The sequence below is a fragment of the Gadus macrocephalus genome, chromosome 15, assembly GCF_031168955.1.
Source record: "Gadus macrocephalus chromosome 15, ASM3116895v1".
Classification (NCBI taxonomy): domain Eukaryota; kingdom Metazoa; phylum Chordata; class Actinopteri; order Gadiformes; family Gadidae; genus Gadus; species Gadus macrocephalus.
In genome coordinates, this window is record NC_082396.1 from 10,296,874 (window position 1) to 10,314,266 (window position 17,393).

At 41.8% G+C, this 17,393-nt stretch overlaps 1 protein-coding gene across 2 annotated transcripts in view; it reads right to left on the reverse strand.

Annotated features, from left to right (window-relative positions):
* Window positions 1–17,393, reverse strand: part of adam12b (ADAM metallopeptidase domain 12b) — a 71,416-nt gene that overhangs the window by 49,383 nt on the left and 4,640 nt on the right. For both annotated transcript variants that reach the window (XM_060072803.1, XM_060072804.1), the window contains exons 2-3: window positions 13,119–13,240; window positions 12,055–12,128 (exon numbers count right to left, since the gene is read on the reverse strand). In XM_060072803.1, the coding sequence (XP_059928786.1) occupies window positions 12,055–12,128; window positions 13,119–13,240 (196 nt within the window). The remainder of the gene's footprint in view (window positions 1–12,054; window positions 12,129–13,118; window positions 13,241–17,393) is intronic.

Below are 17,393 nucleotides of genomic sequence, written 5' to 3' on the forward strand. Positions count from 1 at the left end.
GCAGAGCTTCAAGCTTTGCCTCTACTTCAAATAAGGTCGGAATTAATTCTGCGTAATAGCACAGTGACTGGCTCTGCAATGGATCAATTGCCTGCGCAAGGGGTTTCAGGACTTTGGTATATTCTTCGATGTACAAAGTGTCTTAGAGTACCATATTAAGCGCTATATAAATTTAATTTATTATTATTATTATTATGATTATTACTCCATCTCTGCATCCTTAAATAATGGCAGGTTTAACTTTTTCATGAGATCAGGTAGTGTCTCACGGTTGCTGCAGAGCTGATGAAGGCTGTCATAACACATGAGAGTTCCAACATGTCGCACAAGGTGTAATCAACCAGTATTTTGGCCACAGACAGACAGAGACAAAGAGATTACGTGCTCTATAGATAGATAGATAGATGTCATCACAGTGTTTGACAGAAAGTATTTTACAGTATTTTGAAAATACAAAAATACACAACACTGAAGTATTTTGATACAAAATACGAAGGCATTTTCATCATCTCAATAAAATATAAATTACAAAATAGTATTTTGTATTTGAAATACGTATTTTAAATGCATGTATTAGAAATACTGCCCATCTCTGCTTGGAGTGCATGGAGACACAACTTAAAGCTGAATGCTAAAGGCTTTCTGTGTTTTACACATGCAAAGGAATGAGTTTTCAGGAACTTGCATAAAGATCAAAAACATAAAACCAATACAGAAAATACATTTTCTTACTAGATGAAAAGAATAGGAGGACAGATAGAATTGTTATATAAATGCTTCCTCCGAAGGTATGAATGCATCCAAAAAGCCTGCAGGCTGCGGGTCAATACTTTATTGGAAGTTGCCTCAAACGTGTTCTCATAACCGAGGAGACATGAGGTCTCTGACATCTCTCTAGCATCAGTTTTCATTTTTAGTTTCACATTTTCATTTCATAATTATGTGGAACTGCAGATCTGGAAGGAATTCTGGTTTGATATCATTCATTGGAATCAAAACAAAAGACGAAAATAAATGGAGAACGTTTAGTTTCTGTTGGCCCAATGTATCTCCACTTGGCTCCCCCAGGCGGGCTCACTGTTCAGCTATGATCCTCTGCCTTTAGGGTGAATAGTATTAGAAACATAATTAATATGGAAATACCCTTTTCTCCAATGTTGCCTCTCTCTCTGAACATCTAGCCTCAGTTAAACTACTGTGATAAATTGATAACAGAACCTTATTGATTTTCTATTTCTCCCTGCCAACTCGATTTAATAAGCCGCCTCAAATAAACCCTTAATGCCATCGCATTTCCGACTTCTTGGTGGCTTGGTTGGATCCACTTTAATCAAATAAGTTTTTTAATATCAAATCATACTTTTCTTTATTAAAAATGATATTTTCTGAAAAAAACATGCAACACAGAAGAGAGACCACTTGTGGTGTGAGGATATTTATACACTATATATCATGAAATACAGACTCTCCTGTCTACCATACCGATATAAAGTTAGGTGGTGAAACATTCTCAACTCTTTGTGGATAACATTTGAAACTCAATAGAAATGCGTTCTAAATGCTAGGCTGAGAAACAGAATGCAGAACTAAAAATAGAGCAACCCGAAACATTGTGTGTGATTGGTCAGAAATTGAAGGTAGCCTTGATTTTTATTTTGACGCAATCTGATCGGATTTCTCGTCCCCATAGAGACCCCACCCCCACCTCTAAACTAACTGACAGTTGATGATCCGTCAAAGAGTTGTAAAAGTTTGTCTGACAATAAATTCTTCGGTCTTGGCCAGCCAAAATAAATTTGACTTCACGGATTCTCTAATGACATAATGGCCTTCCGTCTATCTTCCTCTGACATTCTATTACCTTGGCAATATGCTGAGGGGTGAATCTCTTAATTGGCATATTGGAACAAAAGAGTGGGTTTGATGGGTGGGTCGTTGATGCTGTGCTGAGGCAGCAAAATAACTGCACATTTTATGTTCAGAGAGGGAGAAATAGGCTATTGGCTGGTTGTTTTGATGCCAAACATTAATTTTGTTTTTCAACCTGGTTATCCTCCCACAAATGGTTTTACGCCATGCGAAGGCACGCCAGTCACACACACGCAAAACACGTGGATATTGTCATAAACACAAACCCTGTTTCACAATTTCCTCCTCTATGTACATACGTCCACCACTTCAATAAGGGATTAAAAGCAACAAACAAAACAAAAACAAAAATAACATACAGGAAGCAGAGTGCAGGAAAGACCAAAGTGTAAAGCAAACCAAGTGACATTTAAGCTGTCGAGGTGCAAGGGCTTGTAATTGGCAAATCTGAATTTTAACAGAGAAAGCAATTACTAGAAATAACAAAACTCTTGACTTTTCAAGGTGACTGGAAATAACCCCAAAAAATATTCCCTGTAAATAATCACTATTTTTGCATATCCTGTTTACATGTGTATGAAGGGAAGATCTTTGTCCTATCGGCTTATCAACAGAACCGTTTTTTTCTTCCAAACTGATTTATCAGCTGTCCTATTGACTTCCTGTCGAAAAGTTCCCAGAGTCCTCTCTGTTTATACATGGAACCTGCACTGTTAATTGTGCTGATGACCCTGAGTCTTCACAATAACAGCGCAGCAAGAAAGCCCCTTCTATCATTTAGGTCATGTGATGCACTTCCTGTCTGCTGTCTGTTTTCCTTAACACAGCTGGTTGGTTGTGGAAGCACACTTCCTGTTGCAATTGTGTGTGTATATATATGTGTGTGTGTGTGTGTGTGTGTGTGTGTGTGTGTGTGTGTGTGTGTGTGTGTGTGTGTGTGTGTGTGTGTGTGTGTGTGTGTGTGTGTGTGTGTGTGTTTGTTTGAGTACATACATGTCAACATGTGCCCTTTGTGAAACCAGAATGAATTCAAACATGGCTTGATTTGGATAGGACGGTCTGCTTAATGAATACATAGTAATTTGTAATAATAGTTTGTGTTGCCCATTCATCAATTCATAACATAGACGGTTAAATAGGGATGTAGCCTCTGTGACATCAACGTTTAGAGGTTGTAGATTTGCGTTCTATGAATGGCGCCATTGCTTGAGATCTTTGCAACTATACATATTCTGCAAATTTTTGTAAGAATTGAAAGGCCACATAAAAACATGGGTCCAAAATCATTAATATTCAATCCTGAACACATTTTTTATGAAATATCCCTGTCAAAACAGGGCCTCTAAAAATACATATGGAAATGAACTAACACTGAGATTCAAACCAAACAATGAAACGATGTTTTGGCTTTTTATTGTGAGAATGAGGTCACATTTTCCCCGCTGGCTTAGAATGTTGACTGGCCTTTTTGCGCCCAACCACTGCAAGCCACCTGTAGGCCGTTAGAGGAACTACCTCTTAGTCCCTCCAACAGGGCTTCACGTGCAGGCGGTCATGGCTGCCTCTTGATGCAGACACACATTTACCCACCAGGGCTGGCCAGAACCAGCTCGGTCAGATCTAAACATGAGGTGACAGGCCAATAAAAGGTTGGGACCAATGAGTTATAACTTAAGAGTTGTATTTCAAATGGATCCCTTTGCACTTAGCAAGAGGATCCCCTGGCGTTTGAACCGGCATCCCCTTCAGATGCCAGAGAAACATCGGTAAAGCCCTGATGACCTTGCAGACAGAGAGTGGTTTTCTGTCTACAAGATTCTCGTTTTCATTCAATCTCAGTTTCGGTGCGTGAGTCCGTTCTTTGGATCATAGATGAGGAGAAACATAACGGGATGACAAATGATCCAGTGATTGGTTGCCTTGTGGTGTCGGGAGAAGACGGTAGGATAAGAAAGCATCATGAGAAACGTAAAAGTTGACATTGGCATAGCACTGTTTAGAGAGGGGTCTGGGAGGATTGATGTTTAAGGAGATTGATGGATTCTCACTCAGACTCTCGAGAAACCAGAATGTATTATCTGCTGATGCAGGAGGTAAATCAAAGAAATATGAAAATTATGCAACATTACCCTTCCATCAAACAATAACACCCTCTCAACAGCCTCTGAATATATTTATTTATTTTATGATATTAATATAATATAATGTGTGTGATTTGAGTAGTAACTAAAGTGAAGAATATAGAATACTTCATCTCAATTTTGATTCGAAACGCTGAAGATATACATAAGAGGCAGAATGGCTGGTTGGCAGTTTGGCTGCAACGTTATTGGGAGATGTGTGGTGTTGAATGTATGGAGATGGGTGTTGACAATGTATGGGGAGATGGGTAGTGGTGTTAATGTATGGAGGGATGGCTGGTGTTGATGTATTAGTGGATGGGTGAGAGTTGTTAATTCATTGGAAGATTGATAGGTGGTATTGTTTGTATTGGGAGCTGGTTGGGTGCTGTTGAATGTATTGGGAGATGGATGTTGTTGATGTATTAGGAGATGAGTAGTCTCACAAATCATGTTGCTGGAGGCAGGAATCTAAGCGTGTAATGGCTACAGCACACACAAACTCGGCCAGAAGGTAACTGTCAAAAACACAGTGTAGACTGGCCACTGTATAAGAAACAAGTTATTAATCCCGCCCCTTACAGTCTTTGGTTTCCAAACCCAGGCTCTGTGACGTCCCACCGGTATGGCGACACATTAGTGCCATAATTCACTAATGTGATAAAAGATGCATTCGGGCGTATGATATAATTCCACACGCGTAGATATTAACTGCGAGCGCGCAAATGATCTCTGCGCGAGCAAAACAGCCTCTCGCGCGCGCAAATTACCTCAGCGCGCGCAAAACCTCTCGCGAAAGATGTTTTTAAGCTCTCGCTCAAATTTAATTTTGGCACTATGGGGGAGGGAACCAAGGCAGGGCGGGCTTTCGTATGATTGGCCGTTTCTGATGCGCGATATTTGATTGACAGCCCTCCTCAGCCCTCCTCTCATTCAATTCTGAATTGTACAGTAAATGGCTGAAACGATAGTTACTTATTGTAACTCTAGATTCTATGAGTAAAGGCGCAGCCTTTTAAGGCTATCGCTATTGGGTTATCCCTAGGCGTGAGCCGTAGCACTGAACATTTTGTAATCCCCGACCACCAACAGCGTGGGCCTCAATTACGTCCGCGTGCGGCGTGCCTCAACGACGTCCGCATTTCGCAGATATAGTCGGGCGCCGGCATTCGCCGACATTCTGCTCCCAATAAACAGCTTTTCTTCAGCTATTTAAAGGACAATGAGGCCGACACTTCTATGGCCGATTCTATGAGTATAGGCTGCGCCTATACTCATAGAATCTGGAGTTACAATACGTAACTATCGTTTCAGCCATTTACTGTACAATTCCGAATTGAATGAGAGGAGGGCTGAGGAGGGCTATCAATCAAATATCGCGCATCAGAAACGGCCAATCATAGGAAAGCCCGCCCTGCCATGGTTCCCTCCCCCATAGTGCCAAAATAAAATTTGAGCGAGAGCGTAAAAACATCTTTCGCGAGAGGTTTTGCGCGAGCTGAGGTAATTTGCGCGCGCGAGAGGCTGTTTTGCGCGCGCTGTGGTAATTTGCGCGCGCGAGAGGCTGTTTTGCGCGCGCAGAGATCATTTGCGCGCTCGCAGTTAATATCTACACGTGTGGAATAATATAATACGCCCGAATGCATCTTTTATCACGTTAGTGAATTATGGCACTAATGTGTCGCCATACACCGGAAGCACAGGGGTCCCTGCTGCAGAATGCATCACCTCATGGTTCTATTTCAGCACAACGTTCTCCTTAATCCCATCCCTTAAAACCTGCTGACCGCGTCCATGGCTGAAGTGCTCCTCCCCGTGAGGGGCCTTGATAAGTGACCCATGTGTGGCAGAGAAACATTCCCAAAGCACATTAGATGAGATGAAGTGCATGCATTCACACACATGCATGCAAATAGACAAAAAGACACAAGCGCAAAGCAGCGATGAGGGTAGGTTGGAAATATATGTTTCTCCTGATTGTTTCTATGTTAATATGAGATATTGCTCTCCGGAACATTTTCCTATCCAACGGCCTTTATACTGTTTTACTGACATGGCCAACCAAACTGGCTTTGTTGTTTATGTTGTTTATTTGAGCAAGAACTTGGAACTCCTGAATGTGTAGAAAAGTAACAAAAGATGACTGGAAATTAAAAGAAACTAGAGAGAATATTGCAATTTAAATGTTTACTTTTCAAGGCCGATAAAGCTCTATTGAATGGAGTTAAATTAAAGAGAGAGAGGAGAGACATCAGTCTTGTGTCAGAGAAGCGTTATTTTAATCACTTCCCTGAGCAACTCCAACAGCTCAACACACGCTCATCCTCCAGGACTGAGGCAAACTACTCCCCAAGGGCATTCTGGGAAATCCTCAAACGCCACAATGCACACAGCACCAATTAAAGTATAAAACTTGATTAATCTTTCTGAAATTATTCACCGTTCATTATTTTACTCAGAGCTCTGGCTTTCATGGAAATTACCATATTATGGAAAATCAACCACATATAATCATATACTAACGCACACACACACACACACACACACACACACACACACACACACACACACAAACATATATACACACACATATATACACACACAAACACACATCCAGAAGAGAGGTAATAGATGTTCTATCAGGTTTGGTCGAATGGAAGGAAATATAAACAGGTTGTCGGCTGGTACCTGGTTTCCATCAGCCCTCACACCCCGACCCCCCCCCCCCCCACACACTTCTGACAGACCCCTCCTGCCCAGCTCCATCAGGTCACTGATGTGACACAGAGATGTGGTCGTCGGGGTGGGGGGGGGGGGAGCCCTTTAAGTACAGGCACCCTATTAGCCTCTGAGGCTGACAGGAAAGCTACGCCACGCCACAGGGTTTTTTCTCGCTCCGACGTTAACAGTTGAGTGACACAGGGAGCAAAACAAGGTTCACGCGCTTGACAGATCCAATTAATGGGACTAACGCAAACAGGGTGGGGTTCTCTCTCTTTGTGGGGCTTAAATATACAGTCTGCAACGTCACTGTGTGGCGCTAGGGATCACACCATCACCAGTCTCTCTTTTTTCTTCGGTCAGGGTCAGTCTTGAGTTCCTAATGAGATATACATCTGAGGATGTTGCCATGGAGATGTTTTTCGGCGACATCATGATGTTGTCAGAGGTGTTTGTGTGTGTGTGTGTGTGTGTGTGTGTGTGTGTGTGTGTGTGTGTGTGTGTGTGTGTGTGTGTGTGTGTGTGTGTGTGTGTGTGTGTGTGTGTGTGTGTGTGTGTGTGTGTGTGTGTGAGGGGGTGTAGGGTGCTTTCCCATCCCTTCCTGTCCGTGGAGGAAGAATGAAAGGAAATTACCTCAAAGAAGTGCGAGAGAGCTTGGCCTTCTTCTGAGATGGGTGAGAAAGTTGCAAATATATCAAATACGGACAAATGCAGGGCACTCTAATGCTGCAGCAATAACTGGAAAAATATTATCGTGGAATTACGAATACAAGTTCTGGGGAATAAATTGTTATCACGTCTTTGATTAGTGAACAATGTCAACTCCAGCTTGTTCTGGGTAATTTTACTTTATGGACAGTAATGAATTGTTATTTTGATTATAGGTATGTTCTGCTTGATATTCATATAACTATTAGGATGTCATGAAGGAAGAACACAATGTGAAATACAGCCTTGAATTTAAAAACACGGTTAAGGGGGTTCTGGTACGATTCACACATCGGCCACCCCCATGCAAAGACTTGCATGCACTCATGGTATTATAAGTGTCCACCAAAGGCATATGTTAACTGGAACATGTTCGATGCAGTGGTGTACTCTGCCAAGGTTCACTGCAGACTCCTTTGACAAGCCTAGGGCTGGCAGTGATATATTGCATTGTGTCCATTGCTGTTTTGGTCACTGTATTATGTCCTTCCTATCTAGCACTATGCTAGCCCTTGTATCCCGTGGCCTGTGGTATGTTTGCGTGGAACATAGCGTTGAGGTGCTAACACAATGTTTCTCTATGTCAGAATCATCTGTGAAAATTATTGTAATTATCTTTTATAGCCTTTTCCCCATTGGATAACTAAATAAATCGGACCCCTTAAAACAATATTAAAGAGCGAAAAGATTAAAAAAACACATTCATTCTTATTTATTATGTTTATTTATTTATTTATTTTTTTCCACAATGTCTTGTTTTTTTAAACGATTTATGATGACTATATGCTCTGTAAGGTGACCTTGGATGTCTTGAAAGGCGCCTCTAAATTAAATGTATTATTATTATTATTTATTATTATAGTGTAAAAGTAAATGTTATTACTTGATTACACGCACGCACGCACGCACGCACACACACACACGCACACGCTCTCTGGACTTGGTTACACTTCTACCATAGTCTTTAATCAAGAGTAATGTAAAGAAACCTCCTGTATGGACCAGACATTAATCAGCATGGAGCGAGTTCCCCACTATACATCAAACCCGCCCCCGCTGGCCCAGTCTGCCTGTTCCCTGTATGAAATGTCAAGCTTTTTAAAATGTAATATTACATCGCTGCCCATCTCTCCCCTCCCCCCCCCCCTCCCCCCTCCCTCACACTCACACACCACACCTCTGCTCTTATAAAACAGCATGACAAACCCTAAGTGAAACAGTCGTTCCATTGTTTCTCTCCCTGTTATTTCCCACTCCATTATTGGGCGAAAGAAGCATCAAGGGAATAATGTGGTTCAAAACGCACGTACGCAGAGTGTAAAGAAAGTGCTTTCTAAAAGAATATATGTGCTGTATGCATTTAGAAAGCACTTTCTTTACACTCTGTGTGATCTCATTACTTGCAAGAGAGATGCTTTCAACTTCTGATGAGAAGTTTGAGACATTTCATTTGTATCTGAAATTGAAGTGCAGAGAAGAGTTGACTAAAGAAATACCGCCATAGGAAAATAAGACATGTTTGAAGCAATATGTGGGTTCACAGAGGAGACATACATTAAATGTGAATAATGGTATGGCAAACAACTATGGTCAAAAGCTCAGAACAGAGGGATGGCGTTAGGGTTGGTTGCACATGGGGTGGATGCACATTTCAATCAGAAACATTACTCTGATTTAATTACTGAGTTATAATAAGGACTTAATTATAAAGTCATTGAATGAAACGGATGAATTTGTGTGTGCAGTGATGTGCTGGCCCATCTGGAGAGGATATCCCTGTGTTAAGTATTCAACATTTTCCCCACTGAGTACACAAACACACAACCCCAAGGCAAACAAACACACAAACCAACTAACTTGTTACCCCCAGCGGGGTTTTGACTTGCTCCGTCTACGAATTCAAACTCAATTTGACCACTAATGTCCGTTCCCTCTATCCTGCGTCAGCCTGCCCTCCACTCCACTGTTGGCATGGCAACAAAGGACAGGGACACAGCGACGGCTAAGAAAATAGTCTTCCTAATTGAATTGCGTTCTGCTGTTGGTTCTGCGTCCGTCCGACAGGTCTTGGAAGACTTCCTATTGCTTTAGCAGCGTTTGCTCTGTCTGGGACCGCTGTTAAGACGAGCGTCATGTCAGCAGACGTTTTGCAGGCCCAGCTTTTCAGAACAATCAAAAACATTTGCAATTCTTGCCTCACATTCACCCATTCATACGCACATTCATAAGCCACCGCCAGCTCATTCGAAGGTGGGAGGATGAGGTGCCTAGCTCTGGGACAACTCGGCTCTCGGTTAGAAAGAGCAAGGGACCGAACCGGCAACCTTTACTGAGCCACTGCCATAATGGCGCCATCAATGCCTCCACCTTAGTATGGACCTCATCAGGCGGCCTTTCAAAGGTCGATCCGCAAGGTCAAATGTAATTACTCGACATTTATAATTATAATAACGGAGGTGGACCATTCAGATGAGTGTTGTCGGGGGGGTTTGGGGTTAAGTACTGTACCGGTACATCTCCGCCTAACCCCTCACAGTTTCATAATGACCTCATGCTTGGACGTGAGGGACAGAGAGAGAGAGAACCAGAGGCTCAACTTCGAGTTACTTTTCATTTGTCAAATGTGCGCAAATCAGTGAGGAAAAAACTCAAGCGTGTCTTCATACACACACACACACACACACACACACACACACACACACACACACACACACACACACACACACACACACACACACACACACACACACACACACACACATCTTGGGATATGTCCAATGAGGTCATGAGCTCCTCATCCCTCTTTTCCTCTGACCCCAGGGTGTCACTAAGGGCGAACGGGGATGGGCGGGGGGCTCTGCTCTACCAGAGGTCAGAGGTCAGGGAGCAGCTGTTACAAGGGTACATAATATCAGAGGACACATCTGGAGCGACCGCGAGGCCAGTCAGAATGGCGGTGGCTACTCGCTACCGGGGCTACCGAAGCAGTGATGGATCACACACACACACACACACACACACACACACACACACACACACACACACACACACACACACACACACACACACACACAAATACACACACGCTCTCATCAACACACACATGCTCACCCTAACACATACATACATGTGATCACATCACACGCAAACACACATACACACGCTGTCACCAACACACACATGCTCACACTAACACTACATACATGTGATCATATCACACACACAGACACACACACGGATACATGCATCACAAACAAAAAACACCCCCCCAACACACATACACATATACACATACACACATATACAATCACAATGTAGTACACAAGCTTTAAAAGATGATCATCGTCCCTTTTTCAAAGTGTGTTTTTCTTATTTCATCCATTCACATCCAAGTTCTTTGGTGAGTCTGCATTTGTCAACCACTGTGACCAACGTTTCGTTGCTATTAATCAGTTTCAATCAATGATGATTGGGTTGTGTTGGGGATATTTCTCATGGCACGATGTAGATCGATGGGCGGAATCATGGTGAAAAGTGAAAAAGATGTATCTTGAGATGTACATGCTTATTCGTGGGCTTTGCAGAATAAACCAATCTGGTAGTGGACGACAGGGACATTTTAATCAGTATTTGTTCTGGTGTTGGCAACGCTGTGGGTCTGGCTGTTTGAACAGATCTATCAGCGCACTGACAGACTCTGTATCCACAAAGTCATGAATTAAAATGCTTGCACTTGCTGTTGTGGATAGGTCAGGCCAAGCCCTGACTCAGCAATACTATTCTGGCAAACTGTACCTTTTCCCAGACGTACTACTGTGCCTTTCCAGCAGACTCTTATGCTAGTGCTGAGGTTTAGCTTATGTAGAAAAGTATGAGTGGTCGTGTTTAGAGAGAGAGAGAGAGAGAGAGAGAGAGAGAGAGAGAGAGAGAGAGAGAGAGAGAGAGAGAGAGAGAGAGAGAGAGAGAGAGAGAGAGAGAGCCCTGTGCGCTTGTATTTTTCATGTATGTCTGCATGTTTGTGTGCGAGTACTTGCAACTAAATCTAAAAGTTAATAAACTAACCCCTAGGCTCCTCCGTCCGGGAGAGGACCGAATGATCAGTGAGGAAGAGAAGGAAAACAGCAGTATACACCCAGAGAAACATGGATGACATCACGGCCCCCCCCCCCCCCGCCCCCACCCTCCCTCTCATCAGCACTCCTCTCATGGAGACGTTCTTCACCAAAGCGTGGTATGACGTCCCTCCTTCCTTTGAATATAAAAATACATCCACAAGGAGCAGGGCTCGTAAAACGCCCTACTTCGGCAGCATGTTCTGCAGTGTCCCTCCAGTCCACTAGTTTTAACACAGCTCGTAATTAGCAGAGAGAGAGAGAGAGAGAGGGAAAGAGAGAGAGAAAAAAAAAAAAAAAACTAAGAAAAGTGCTAAATATTTTAGATAACATTAGAAATGAATATTTGATGCAGCTCTATTTTTCTACTTTATTTTATTTCATATTATATATTCATTAGGTAGTCGACCCCTGCGTTGTCGTGAGGATTTCATTGTCAAGAGTTTCCCTGTGGTATACACTGTGCACTTGGGGTGGGAAAAAAAAGAAGGATGACTTTGAAAGGGAGGAAGAGGCAGACTCACTGGTTTTTCTCCAGTTCCAGGATCAGCCGTTCCCCTTCCGTTTGTACCAGCAGCTGAAGGCTTGCAGGGTAGTCCTGGAAGACACGAGACAGACGTGTTTACGTGTGTTTCATCCATCCGGCCAGTGCGTAGGGTGGTGGGAAGACTTAGCATGACGCACACAGGCAGGATGTGGCACGGCACAATAGCGTTGGTTTGACCAGACGTGAAGTTTGATGGCGTGTTCAGTTTTGAAAAACAAAGGCTTTATTTAACTTAAAGTGTCTGACATTCGTGACTTTGATTTTTTCTCTGACATTCGCACCAATCATTGAAAATAAGAAGACCAAGAAGGGGATAATGAGGCACACCATCGCTTCTTTTGCAATCAATATATGCCAGTTATATAGTGTCCAGCAGCAAGGCTTATCAGTGGAGGCAGAACTGGGTTCAAAGGCAGATGAACTCACCCAATAACAAGGATAACCTGACTATATGTCCGTCCTTCCCTTCCCATGTTTAAATGAAACAAGCTGTTCGACAATCTGTGTTTAATCTAAACTCCAAGCTTTTGCTTTTGATCGTTTTTGTATAATAATGTGTGTTTGCTTCACATTAGTTTGAATGGAAGGCAGATACCTAATACATCTTAAAAACAAAAAGGGGCTGTGTGAGCAGTGAGTATGAGTGAGAGTGTGTGTAAAAACCTCCCAAATATTAGGAGAAGCCAAGTTTCTTGGCACTGTAGATCTTGCTGAGCTGTTGAAAGAGCTGGGAAGTTTAAGGAAGGATTTCACAGTAAATGCGCAGCCTGCCTGGAAGGCACACATGCTCACACTAAAACAAACAAAAGCCTTTCAAAACAAAGACGGGTAGAGTAGGCCTGTGTGTAAATAAAACCACATGGGAGAGGATACGCGGCGCGAACAGGGGAGAGAATTAGCACAGAGGAAATCCAGGCAAACAGGAAAATAAGTCTGAATGGAAGGCGTGCATTAATATTCGGCTCTAGCAGGCTGAGCTCCGAAAGCAAACAGATAAGCGGGAGGCTAAATAGGTGGTTGCTTGGCCGAAGGAATATTTACCCCAGATGTGAGGTGGTCAAGGGGTCTTTGCTTGGTGCCCTGTAGAATCATGGGTATTGAAGTGCTGTAGTGCTGTGGCTTAGTCTTCGCCCCGTGCCACTCAGCTTGGGAAGGAACATTCCCTGCAAAAACAGACAAACAAAATTGGTAAGGTTCATTTTAGAAATGTATCTATGATGACCATCAGGGGGGGATTTATTTATTTTTTTTGTCCGACGTGTGGTTTGACATCTATGAAGTCAGTCTGAATATTTAAATGATCACGATCAGTCGAGTTTTATCGAACTACGGAAATAAATTAAACAAAGTTCTTCACTGTTCAATTATATCGGTAAGCCACATAATGTGTCTGTCTATACATATGAGTGCTAGCCCAACCTTGGATAGCGCAAAATTAAGTGTTCCTTTCGCCGGCCAAGAAAAAATCCGGAAAAATAAATACAATTAATAATACATTTTTTAAAAGTGTGCGGGTTAAATATTTATATAAACTCGACTTTTAGTTAAAAGTGTACTTAGTGTACACTTGTAGGATTAGGCAGTTAGACTCAAGGAGTGAGAGGAACAGTTTAACGAGACTGTAATAAAGTCTTTCATAATTCATAATTCATAATTCATAATTCACACACACCAATAATGCACCAGACAATAAGTGGATGCAGCCGAGGGCGGGCGGGCCAGCACCTCGGACTCGCAGAGCAGAGCATCTGTTAAAGTTTGTAGACTGTTACTGTCTCACTTGTGTGCCTTTGAGGAGACACAGTGTCCTTCAGAACATCAATTATGCATACCGGCGCACTTTATGAGGGGCTAGGAATCTAGAATAGCCTCAGAGACAAAAATAAGAAGAAAATAAATCCTCCCCTACTTCTCATCATGTTTGTTTTTTTTTCTCTAACAAATATCTTAGACGCGAATTTCCAATTTCGTAACCGTCATTTTCTGGCTTTTCCTCATACATCTCATCCATCTGGATGATTTGTAGGCATACGCCACAGAATATGAATTCCCCTATTAGTCACTCTCACCACACGAGAATAAAATGTATGAACTGTAAGGAACAAACTCTGTTAATATTCAAGCATGCAGGTTTTATGATACGCTACATCAATCAGAGAACTTTATTTCTCCTTTGCGTGGTTCAAGGTTATGGTGCATCCAAGAAATCCAAGTCTTTTCAACGTCATACAAGACAACAAAAAAGTGCAAATGTCAGAAGCAGTCTAAAATGTACGTGTCTAAAAACTTCAGTCTACTGTGTGGCCCTGACTACCAGCTGTTTATAACACTGCTCATAACACAGACAAGGGCCATGATAGGGGGTGGCCTCTCTATTTCACAGGGTATCTAAGCACGTGGATACAGCATTACAGCAGTAATGTTGATTTTAGCGGTGCATGTTAAAAACCAGGGAGCCCTAGAACCAAGACCACAGACTAGCTGTGAATTTTTTTTAAATGACAGCGCTATAAAAAGCCCTGCCAGGCAGACATATTGTCAGCAAACACAAACCAAAAAAGAAAAAAACATTTGGCTGCTGCTTGCAAACTCATTTTGATGTGTGAGACACAAAAGCAAGCTGGGGTTGATTAATCATTGGTGCCAAGGAGAGCTGACTTGTGAAATGTGGGGACACGCAAATTAGGTGAAATTTATGTAGTTGTGTCTCTCCCCAAAAAGTCAATATTTCCAGGAAAACAGGAAGAACGTTGACTTTCAGTTGAATTCTCACAGGCCTAGAGTCATCCTGGGAACAAAAAAAAAGCGGGGGTAGGCCTAATTCCCATCTGGTTTCTGGGGAGTAGTTTAATTGGTGAACTAACCAAGGCCATATTCCCTTATCCACTGTAAGAGGAAATCAGTTGAAGGAATCCATACACGTTTCAACTCTGCTTGGCGTCATGAAAATGGTTCCCACTCTAGCTATGTAGGCTGCGATTCTACATTGCATTACATACGTTTAAAGAGACCAGAAGAATGTGGCCCTAACACATATACATTTTATTTGTGGAATTGTATGCCAGGCTTCGACCACCATCCACTGACTCACTAACGGGATAATCTACATTGGCAGGAAAATGCACTTGCACGGGCACAAGCCAATGCTCAGATATACACCCCAAGGATTGACTTAACGCTGTTTAATGAACTGTCATCCATGTGTGTAAACACTAAATTAAAAGTAGGCTTGCTTGCAATTTTTTTGTGGGGGCGGGTTTCACCACAAAATCCCCCATATCAATGTTTCATTAAAACATGGTAACTAAAACATCTATACACTCGTGTAGTATTATTCATGCACAATTGCTTTGGGCGTCGTGCCCGTGGGTCTTAAATAATGCTTAATAAGCCGTGTTCTGTCGCTGTGATGTTCGAATAGACTCATTATTGTGAAAAAATACACACAATACACATAATATGCTCCCTACAACATGACACATTGCAGTTATTTATATCTAGTAATGTATCGACAGCGACCTACAGTGAATTAACGTACAGATAGGCTGTATACATTGGAGATCGAACCCTTAACCCTGTCAATGTGCTTCACCCCAGTCAATGTTTGAAATCAAAAAATATTACTGTCCTTATCTGAGTGTCATCCTAGTCATCCTAGTGTACCTCAGATACTGTTTGCATGTAATGGCTAACACGATTACTCCTTTCCTTTATTTATCTATGTTTGATAGTTTGTGTGTGTGTGTGTGTGTGTGTGTGTGTGTGTGTGTGTGTGTGTGTGTGTGTGTGTGTGTGTGTGTGTATGTATGCTGCAAGTGAAATAACATAAATAAGAAAAGATAGTGATAAATCAAACATTTAAAATAAATCTTGGAAAGGAACACCTGGGGGTCTAGATTATGATTCTGGTTTGGGTGGTGGATTCCACCAGCAGTTATAAGACACTTTTTCAACACTGTACTGAGATTAACACAAAGTGGCTTTTACTTAGCAATATTCAATACATTTAGATTTTGAATACATAATTATTTTATTGATAAAAATTCTCTCAATTTTCTCTCAATTTCTTTCAATATTTCAAAAAGTCAACATATTTGTAATGGTTCCATATTTTAATCTATCCAAAAAATTAAATTTTTCGAGCTAATCTTTAAAGGATTTCAAACATTAAAATGTTTCTCCTTTCAGAACAAAGGCTTCCTCCAAGAAACGAGTACAGAAACACCTATAGCTAAGCTTCACGGGTATACATCCAATTAATAATTCCTTAAGAAAACCCTCACTGAACTAATACCACAAGGAACGCTTACGCTGGCATAGGGCCTACATTACTAACTCAGAAATCAGAGAGCTCTTAAAAAGACAACAGAAAGTGAAGAGGCTTTGAAGAGTTTCAAGACGGTGGTCTTATGAAGTAGATCTAAGCCAACCTATGTTTCCCTCCCTGGAGGGTACTCAAAAAAAGAAGAATAGACCAAAAATAAAAAACATGAATAATCATAATAAGTCTTTTGAGTTGTTGAGGCGCCACCCATCAAATAATGAAGCACAATATGTGGTGTTATGGCACCTACTCAGTTACATTTAATAGCAGAGGTCTCTGGAATCATTGTCATCACATTTACATATCTATGTGTGATTGGATATTGGTTATCCAAAACAGTTTATGGTTGGGGCGGATAAAAAAATCAAAATAAAATTAGATAACAATGTTTGTAACAAACAACAAATTCAGCAACCAGAAGCTGGTAAACCTTAGTTATGAGATAGACCACACTGTACAGAAGATGATCAGTCATTGGAATACGGCTGGTTACTCCCTTGGAGATATCCAGATCAATAACAGAACCAACTGTCTTCGAACGCTATTCTTACCATTGGGAGACCTGCACAACGAAAAGCTGACTTCTTTCATGAAAACCGTGAAAGACGCACTTGAACACGGGTGCGTCAGTTCAAGAACTCGTCAGATGTTGAACATAATATTTAGGGAATCCTAGTATTGAACATCCCAATATATATCAGGTTAAACAAATAGTCATGCCACTGAACGTAGACATGATGATAGGAGACAAGCCGTAAGCTTTCAAGTACTTATCTTCAACTTCACTTTTCTCATCCACTCGGTTTGATTTCTTGATGCTATTTTGAACAAGACCATGGGAGACAATCAATGTGTGCAGTACCGCTGGTTGCAATCTTTCAAAAATAAATACAGCAGTTTGAAGATGAGATAGGTTAGCATACTGTTGCCTTGGGATGGTTGAAGACACTGGAATAAGAAAGCCTGTGTTGATCATAAAAAAGTGGCAAAAA